This window comes from Diaporthe citri, assembly GCF_014595645.1.
Source record: "Diaporthe citri strain NFHF-8-4 chromosome Unknown scaffold_8, whole genome shotgun sequence".
Classification (NCBI taxonomy): Eukaryota; Fungi; Ascomycota; class Sordariomycetes; order Diaporthales; family Diaporthaceae; genus Diaporthe; species Diaporthe citri.
In genome coordinates, this window is record NW_025064853.1 from 1,076,013 (window position 1) to 1,085,891 (window position 9,879).

The 9,879-nt window shown below is 54.5% G+C and overlaps 1 protein-coding gene across 1 annotated transcript; it reads left to right on the forward strand.

The window, feature by feature from the left end:
* Positions 1 to 8,134: 8,134 nt before the first annotated feature.
* Positions 8,135 to 9,558, forward strand: INS49_014680 (uncharacterized protein; the record flags this gene model as incomplete). Its single annotated transcript, XM_043175370.1, has 3 exons — positions 8,135 to 8,484; positions 8,594 to 8,747; positions 8,818 to 9,558. 3 exons carry the CDS (start codon positions 8,135 to 8,137, stop codon positions 9,556 to 9,558), a joined length of 1,245 nt encoding a protein of 414 aa, XP_043020327.1.
* Between the last annotated feature and the right edge of the window lie 321 nt (positions 9,559 to 9,879).

Sequence of the window (9,879 nt, forward strand, 5' to 3'; positions counted from 1 at the left end):
TGTGCAATCAAGGCGAGGGCGTTCCCTCCGGTGGAGGGGGGCGGGTATATCCTCCCTCGGGCTCAGGGGTGTTACTGCCCAGTCAGGCACCTACACGCCAGTTCCCAGTCCCCGTTTGGGGGGAGGGGGAAGGGCTGGAGGGGCACACAGTTCCTTGGTGATGGCCACGATGTTCCAAGAAAAGCTGACGAGCGACGGCCGCGCGGTGTCCGGAGGTAGACACGAAATGCGAGAATCAGACACAAAATGTGGTCCGGGCAAGGGGAATTTTTTGATTACTTGGTTAACCGTGAGACACATTACGACGTGATACTCCGCATTAAATAACGGGAAAGCTCGAGCGGCCGGTGTAGCAGTGTCTGAGGACCGGCGGCCGCACTGGTCCCTCCGCCTGGCAAGGTTTTTGGAGGGAGAACTGTACGCACTTCCTACATCCTGCACGGCCGGGCGTTTCCGCCCTCGGCAGCAGGTTGTCAATCTGCGTGGTGCGGGTGGTTGCTGCTCCTTTACCCGGGCGAGCACTCACCGAACAAAGCGGCCACCGTCCAACCACGGCATCCTGGGGAGGGGGTTTTCCCCATAACTCCCGGATCTAGCCTCTGAGGAGGCTCATCCAGGGCTGCCAGTACGGGGCAGGAGAGTGGGTGGCCGCCCACGCTGGCACAGACAGACAGGAAAACCGGGCGGACGGGCCTAACGGGTCGAAATGGAAATCATGGCTGCGGATCACGGGGGTTTTCTGGCGAGCCCACGGCTGGGTGTACACACCACCAATCTCGAAAAGCAGGTCTCTATGCTGAGCTAGACATGCTTCTTGGCAAGGACTGCGGCCGTGACAGTGACCCCGGCTGAGAAAGTGAACGGAATGTGATGGGGGTGGGGTCATTGTATTGATCAATGACGCACCGTGGAAACTGGACCATAGGGCCTACTCGCACGCACTGGATACCGGGCAAATGTTGGCAGAGGGCCTGTCGCCTTGACAGCCTACAAGCTTGCAGCTTGGAAAGTGTGTGTGGGTTGGACAAGTTCACTGGAAGTGGATATCAGATCGATCGTAGTGTCACATGAAAATGGGCAAACGACAAAGTAAAGCACATTCGGAAAACAATTGTTATGCTGTATAAACTGATATGGTATTGGTTTTCAACGCTGTTCAAAGTTTTCGCGCTGAATCGCAGGCGCTGATACAAATAAATCCGCCCCCGCGGCGGCGTCAGACCCTTCTTCGCTCCTGGTAATGCTCGTGGGTCGCCGCCCAAATCTGCGTGTATAACTACACTGCCGTTCAGGCTGACATGTGCCTGATCTGGCCGTGTTCGTAATGATGATGGTACAGGTTTAAATGGCCGTTGCATGTTTTCTTGTGGACGGACAAGATCGAGCTGGGGAATTCCAGCACATAAGTTGTGCCAGTGTGGTGTGTAGGGGATATTCGTTTGCTTTCCCATGTCGGAGTGGCCTATTTCCCTGCCGGATGTGCGTTGTGTTGCCTGCCAACGCTTTTTTCCACATCGCTCAGCGCTTTTTCGCTGGGCGTGGCGTTTAAATTTGGTCTTAAAACTGAAGTCTGACGACTTCCTCGCTGGCACAAATCATGTGTGGTGATAGTCGTCGGGAGAACTCGATGCTTGGTGCACACCATTCGGCATTGATGGTGTGCCTGCGCTGCGTTGGCCACTGTTCCGCGATCCGTTGCTGCGGCTCCGTCGGTCGGATGTGCCAGAGAAGGCCTCCATTTGTCTCTTTGTGTGCTGGAGCATTGTGCGGGAATACGACCCAATATCAGTGGGTGGTGGTGGGGAGTTCGCCATGTTGACGGAAAAGGAGTCTTCTTGGGACGACATTCTGAGGAGAGGCATATGCGTTGTTGTAAATGTAGGTGATGGTGTAGAAGCGTGACGTGTAGGAGGTGACGAGACAAGTTTGGCTTCTTGGCTTCGTGGCAGTAGATAGGCTCGAGATCTGGAGTGAGCGCAAAGGAGTAGGGGAAAAGCTGGGTGGGCAATCTTTGTTATATTGAATAGGAATCCTGATGGAGGTAGAGATAAAGTTTGGGAAGAGAAGGAGTCCCTGGGATGAATCCAGTTTATATAAAACTAGGCATGCGGAAGCTTATTTGGGCGAGAAGCAAGGCGAAGAAAGGCTCGGGCAGCCGTTTGGGCTGCCTTGACCAGGACCCTTCTTCGTCTCCAGACCCTCATCAGACTAGCCCACTAGGAACAGAGGAGAAAGACTGGAGATGTGAGCGTTGCTACCTCCACGCCCCCAGCCCCTCCTGCAGCGTTCTGGGAGTGGGATCGACATCTGTGGGTGCCATGTTTGGTCAGACTGTCTAACGCATGGCTGCACAGAATGTCGTAACCTAGCATGTGTGCGAGTGAGGGCCCACAGCGATCGTCGCCACTTGCAGGGCTGGGTGATGTAGCCGCAGACCAGGCGCGGCTCGGGAGTGGTGGACGATGATGCGCCCTGCATGGTCCTGCCGAACCTCACAGGCGACGCTAGGATCACGGAGGGTCTGATGTACATGACGGCGAGAGCGTGGGTGTGGAAGACCCTGCAGATCGGCGACGGCACTGAAGTCATGGGCTACATCAGAGCCCGTTGGCCACAGATTGGCCACAGCTCGCCGCAGCCCGTCCGAGAGGAATATCTGGACGAATGTCGTCAGACGCAGCGCAGATCAGGAGGGCATCAAAGGCACTTGCCGGACGGAGCAGGTTAGCCCGTAAATGGCAAACGAAACACCAAGAGTATTGTGAGTACAGCAGCCAGGCGTCCTCAGGTGTGTGTTTGGGACGGCCTGGACTGTGCGAGACAATGACCTGGCGCACGACCACTGCGTGGCAGGCCCGCCAGGATGCCTGGGTAGGATGCCTTGAGATCTACACAGCCTTTCCGCCCCAAGTCTCGCTTCCACATGATGTCATTGGCTGGCGAGAGGGACGGAGGACGGCCTGGCGCGCTGGACCGGCGTACTCGATACATGGACTGCAGGTATTCCAGGGTTTCCCCAGAGCGAGGGTGGGCCACGGCAAGAAGGTCACTGGCTGTAGCAAGGCTGATCACGGCCTGTGCAGCATGTGTCAGCTGTGGTGTAGAGGAGCAGCTGGGCAGCTGGGCAGCCGGGTGGGCAATGTCTGGGGACTGGGGGTGGTGTCTGTCCATGACCAGACGCAACAGCAAAGTTGGCACGAGTTGGCAGGTGTTGGATCCCACATGCATGGAGAGGCCTTGCGCGGCCATGCCCCGAGCGTGTTATCCCCCCTGATGGCAATTCGGAGCACACATCAACCCGTGACTCGGCTGTTGACGCGAGGCACTGTGGAACTGCGAAGCTATCACCGTTGCTGCTGGCGCACCCAGTCGGTCAGGAACCAGATGAGTTGGTCTGGGAGACCCTTGGCACTATCCGCCTGCCCTTTCTCCCTGTCTCGAGCTGGGCGATACAGCCCTGCAGGTACTTCGGCACATGTTGCCTGTACAGCACGGGTGCTGGTGCTGGGCGGCTGAGGCGAAAGAGGAGGCGGGAATTGACGACAGTGGTCCGACATTGCTGGGCGGTGGTCACCACCAGGAGGAAGCCGACTTTGCACGAGTGAGGTCAGAAGTGACGGAAGGCGTGCCACCCCGTCGCAGCTGGCAGCTACGTCATCGGCACGGAAACGGAAACGGGTATTAGGTCAGCCGTCCGGGGGGTGGCCAGTAATACCACCGGATGCTGCTAGCACTGGAGGCATGGCAAGGTGTGGTGGAAGCTGTCAGGGGTCCACGGCAGTCTAGGCCCAAGGAGCCAAGGGGGGGCCCGGAAGCATGTGCCTGCTCCGCTGCATTCAGGGTCCTTCTTTCAGGGACCCCAGCTCTTTTTTTTTCCGCCTCAATCCTCCGTACCACTCGACTCCATGCAGTTTTGTGCCTATTGCTGATCTGCCTGCCTACTCGACGTCAGGGTTGACGTCTCGCGCGTTTCGACAATTCTAATCTACCAGCCCACCACAACGCCAGATCCGCACCTTTGACGTCGCTCGCCACACACAAAGCATCTGCACACTGCACCTGCAGACGGTGCTGGGCCTCGATGCGCGCTGGCGCGTAAGGTGAGATCATCCTGCCCGTCAACACGGCCGAGGGGACGTATGTCTATGTACCGTCCACACACTCACACCGTCCACTGTCTGAACCGTGCAGCAAATTCTGCTGCTCTGGCACGACGTCTTCCTCCTTTCGGATCCGGGCTGACACGCCACAGACGCGCAAAGGGTCCAGGGCTGCTTCCTTACAGTCCGACAGGCATGCTTCTTCGTGCCATGACATGGACTCGGGCTTGGGCGTGCCTGGTCCCTGCCCAGTAGTCTCCTGCGCAGAACATACATACAGCACATCCATTATACGCCAGTACGGAAATGTACCTGCTCTACTCAACAAGTCAATCAGCACCACATTATCAGGAGGACTATCCTTTCTACAGCCAGCCAGCGGATATGACTCACGGCCCAGCCCGTTGACAAACCTCATCCACACGCTACTGCACCCCCCCTGTCCCCAGTCCTTCGCTGCCCGTCGACCGTCGTCATTCGACACCTACAGCCCTAGCAACGTCCTTTGACCTCTTCCCTACTGCAAGGCTGGAGCATTCCAGCCGGCACACGTGATGACGTTCACTCCTTGCTCCGATTTCGACTAAGAAATTTCGATCCCAAGATCGCAGCCTGGCCAGTGGTTTTCCACAACACACACACGGCCCGCGTTGGGATATCTGACCTGAAACTCCCCCACGCGGAGTAGGCAGACGCCATGTGATGATTTCGTTGCCGGGGCACCTGTCTGAGACACAAGCAAAGCGTTGTCGACACATGGGCATCTCAATAGAAACCAGTAAAGCCCAGTCTATCACTGATATAATTCGCCACTGAGACGAGTTTCCACAGTCTTGGCGTCGTATCTGGCCTTCCGGCCTGTGATCCGCCTCCGCGATGAAACCCTTCGCCGAGTGACCGATTTCGCCGCGGGTCTACATGGATTCTTTATTCTATCAGTCCTAGAATGTCCCGTCGACAGCCCTTTGATGGATATGTCGTCAAGGCCGTGCTTCAAGACTGTCGATAATTTGTATCACTTGCCTTCGTCGTCTAACATGTGGAGGGAATCTTTGTGCGGACGTCATCTATCGAGACTGATGTAATTCGCACAGGCGGTCAACCCCTTGACTTCGCTGCTTGCTTTGGGATTCTGTTTAACAACGGAGGCTGACGGAAGAAGCCAGCATGACGCCATTTCGACATGTTCGCAAACCTCCCGAATGAATCTACCAAACGTGTTGACATGCTTTCTGCGCTTATTTTCGTATCTGCACAGCCAGATGAGACTTTCTGCAAGCAAGACGTCACTCTGGCGTCTTGGGGGTAAGCTCATATCGACATCTGACGGCGATGACGAGGTGGGTAATGGCTCTGCATCGATGCGTGCTTCATGTCGTACCCCGTCGGGTAGACTGTCGAAACCCCTGACATTTTTGTTCCTTCCCGAGTGTCCCGACCGTCCCCGGTAGCAGCGACATCAAGGGTCCAAATGGTGTTGGGGAGACTGCAATGACGAGCCGCCGATGGCATCGAGCCGTTCTCACTCACCGGAAATATGGGCTAGCTCACTAGTACAACAGGGTGCGTGATTGGAAGTCGCATGTACCACCAGGTCTGTCTGCCTCCTCGTCATAGCCATAATAGTATCAACCAACAGCAAGGGGGAAATGCTTGCGCTCAAGCAGCATACCTTCGTCTCCACTGGAACAAAATCCCCCGCCCAGCAAATCCACTCGCCCCTCGCGCACTTCCCGGATGTGCGTCCCTCAGTGGCTTGTGAAGTTTCCAGTAGAACACAACCTCCTTTATTCTCCACTTGCCCTCGCAACATCAGGCCGTTATGAAGGACATCACGGGAAGTCCACCACATTATACCGAAGGAATGGGCTAGCATGGCTTACACTTGCTCTCAGAGCATCAGATTGCTACCGGCTCGGTGCCCTGGCCATCTACTTCTTTGCTATGTTCCAGCGTGCCAACTCATGTTTGTGCCAGGCACCACTTCTAAAGGGACCCATGACGGCTCTCAACCGCTCGAGTCATTGCGCACAACGACATTTATCGCCTCCCCTAGCAAGGTTCGACCTTTCTTTGCTTTTCAGTATGGATGGAGGGCATGCTTGCTCGTCGACACAAGCTGGAGAGTTGGGTCCCTCAATGCACAGCACGACTCATCATGATTCATAGGCAACTTGTTGACCACGCCACTTACAAGCCATTCAGGTTTCTAGTCCCGTCCCAATTGCGACCTCGATCCTGCCGATGCCACCCTGATACTTGGTTGCCGTGGTACTGTGTATCAGGCGGAAGAATATTTACTCTGATCCAATACGGGTGCTCGAAACATCCTCCAGGCTTACAAAAGCGTGACGTTCAAGACCTGGTATCGATAATTCCAGCGTCGGTCTATCAGATCGATGCAAGGAATTCGCCTTGGACATTACCTCGAGTGAGGCTCTTTTATTCACATGCTTCTCGCCGTTTTCGAACGTCTTATTTTGCACAAGTAAGGCAGTCGAGCTAGGAATTTGTTCTCCAGGACCTGTCCGGGTGGCCCTAGTGCTGTGAGGTCAATAAAGTTTCGCGTCGGACACAGCATGGACCTTTCGAGTATCGAAGATCCGCGGTCGGAGTCGACGGGAAGATATCCGCGGCTTCTGGACCTCGGACGCAAATTCATCACACATAATTTTGGGATCGTTACATTGAAAGAAAAAAATGGAAAGAAAAGGACACAGCTTTCGATATTGAGGTCAGCAAGATCAGCTTGACTGAAGACCTTGCTGATGGGATTGGAACATATTCATTCACGTGACAGCTATCTAGAATGCTTCCGACTGCCAAGTGCACCATAAGAGACAGGTTTTCCCTCTTGCGGTCACAGTATCTGGTTTCCAGATTCTGATGTCTTGCTGTCAATAACCATCTTGCACAGGAAAGCCCGGACCTATCACGGATACACTGCTACACCCACCCCTCGGCGCCCACACCGTGTCTTACCGTTTGAGCTTCAGAAACATTTACCATGTACAAAATACCAAACACGATAAACTATCATCTTCGATCGATCTATTTATGAACGAATAGTGCTCTGATGTGACGTCATGCCTCCGTACTGTGTCCTGTGTGTCTGGCCACCGGCCAGGCCTAGTTGCTGACGATCTTTGACTAGTGGTCATTTCTATAAGTGGTTTCAGTGGCTCTACCGGGCAGAAGCGTTTGAAAATCTGCCTACGTGATAGATAATCAGACCCCTCAGAGAGTTCAAAGATCTCCTAGGGAGTCCCTTTTTGTCCAGCCGACCAGCCGACTGCCAAGGCCTCTCCCCCTCCTTTGGTTGAGCCCCAAAGTTAGCGAGCAATGGATAGTATGCTTCAAGCGATGTTGATGTACGGATGGGAGGCTCCTGCAGGAGGTGTCTGACGAAATGAGTCGCTGTTTTGGGGTCTTCTTCAGAAGTTTTGTACACGCGCATTTCTTGTTATTGCTGCTTAATACTCACGTTTGACCAATGCGTCCTCTGCCTGGTGCTTATAGAAGTGACAAGTTGAATAGCTCTGGTGTGGATTGTAATTCTCGGCGGCATTTGGTCAACTGAGGATTTCCGCTGCCATCGGGGATACCGAAGTCAATGATGATGCCTTGGGCTACAACAGAGTCCCGTAGTCTGCTTGAACTAGGACTTCCTCCCACGGCCTGAGGGAACCACCGTAAAATTACCTGCAATCCTTGAATAGCCATTTTGGAACACTGTGCTATTGATTTTATAACAACAAGTGTCTAGGGTTGATAAATTATGTTAAATAGAACATTGTAGACTGTCCGTCCAACTCATGGCAAGCTATTCTTTCGGAGGTTGGTATGACTTGTGGAGCTCGCCTCACACAGAGCCAATCCACTCTCAAATTCGTGACGTGGCGCCTAACGTGGAAAAGTTTGAAGCTGAGGAGCGGGTAAGAAGACATTGCAATAGTTCATCAAGCTCTTCGCACTTAATTATCCGCTCTCAGTTACTACAGACCAAGTATTGCTTAACCCTGACAGAAACAAGTATGTCTGTACCAAGCCTCTCTGAATCACAAAGGCGTCTTACAGCCTCCATCATCTACAGCAAGCCCCTCAGGCCATGGGAAACCCGGGCTCTCCGCTTGGAACCTGTCAATGACGAGCACGATCAAGAAGACATAGTTGAGGTGCACCTGGAAACCGCCGCCATACCGCACCTGGAGGGCTTGGGCCTCGTGGATTCGGGCGACGTGATTCTCTACGAGGCACTCTCGTACACGTCGGACTCGCCCGTCTTCAGCCATGCCATCCGGTGCAACGGCCTCGACTTCAGCGTCACGGCCAACCTGCATGCGGCTCTCGTGCACCTGCGGAGCTCTCATGGCCATCGTTGGCTGTAAGTAAACAGCTGCCTTCCCCTGTGAACCGTGCTCTCTATTTGCACGCACCAGATAGCACCCACGACTTTGCCTGCCCAGTCACCAGTGGACTTCTGACAATAGTAGCTGGATCGATGCTTTATGTATAAACCAGTACGACGAGGCTGAAAAAGCACGCCAAGTCCGCAACATGTTCCACATCTATCGGAAAGCAAGCACCGTCCTTGTGTGGCTCGGCCCTGCTGGCCCGGGCACCTGGTTGGGTGCCGACATCCTCAACGTTTACGACATGATTTGGCAGGACGATAGGACGCGCATTTTCTCAAGGAGTGAGAAACGTTTTAATGCAGAAGGCATATTATGATATTCATACAAACATATACGTGGACGAATTCCTCAACGACCTTCGAGACAACGAACCATTGGACGACGAAAGGGCCGGCGCCGACACCTTGGGGCTCGTATCTATGGCCTTGGATGGGATTGCTGACATCTTGGGACGCGCTTGGATAAGACGGACCTGGATTATCCAGGAGATTGCGGCCGCAGCCAATGTCAAGTTCCAATGTGGTCGGTCGGTTACATCGTACGACGCGTTCTTCCATGTGATCCCGGACGTTGGAAGAATGCTTTGGAACACCCGTTCTGTCCTTCTGGCAGGTAAGGAGGACCCGAGCGTCTTGGAGCGCCTTAGGGAGCGACCTCGTTATGCTTCCGTTTCCGAAATGTTTGGCTCTCACATATGGGACGACGGGCCAGCCTCCTTCAGATACTCATTGCCCTTTACCGAAGTCCTTCACGAACTGCGGCTGCTCGTAAACGACCCTGCTGGCCGCATCAAATCACGGCGTACACAGACGGAGCTCCTGCTCGTGTTTCTCGTGGGGACTATGGCCCGGGGCTTCGATGTTTCGATTGCCGTCGACCGGGTGTTCTCGCTTACAGCGATGGCGGACGCCATCTCAAGCGCTTCGTGGGGCCTGACACATAATAAAAGAATAGCCAGTTCTCCGCAACAGCTCCCGGTGGACTACTCTGTCGGTCTCCGGGCCGCAGTGCTACGTGCGTTGAAGATACGCATGACGAGATGAGACACTTTTACGTGGCTATTGAGCGGTTGTCCTCGCTCTCCGTGTCCAATAAAGACTATGGACCGGAGGACCAGGAAACAAAGTCCATTCTTTTCTCCATGTGCTCAGCTCACTCACCGGCCCCTAGCTGGCTCAGATTACTTGAGTTCAACCGGGTTCATTTGTTCCATTACCTCTTGGAAGGCGGCAGCTCGCAGAAATCCCGAATATCTGCGCGAAAATCCCGGCGGTGGGCCGACCAGGATGTGACGGAGCCTGACACGCTTGTGATGCGTGGGAAGGCATTGGGCCACCTTGTTGCCGACTCCGAGGCGCACCCCT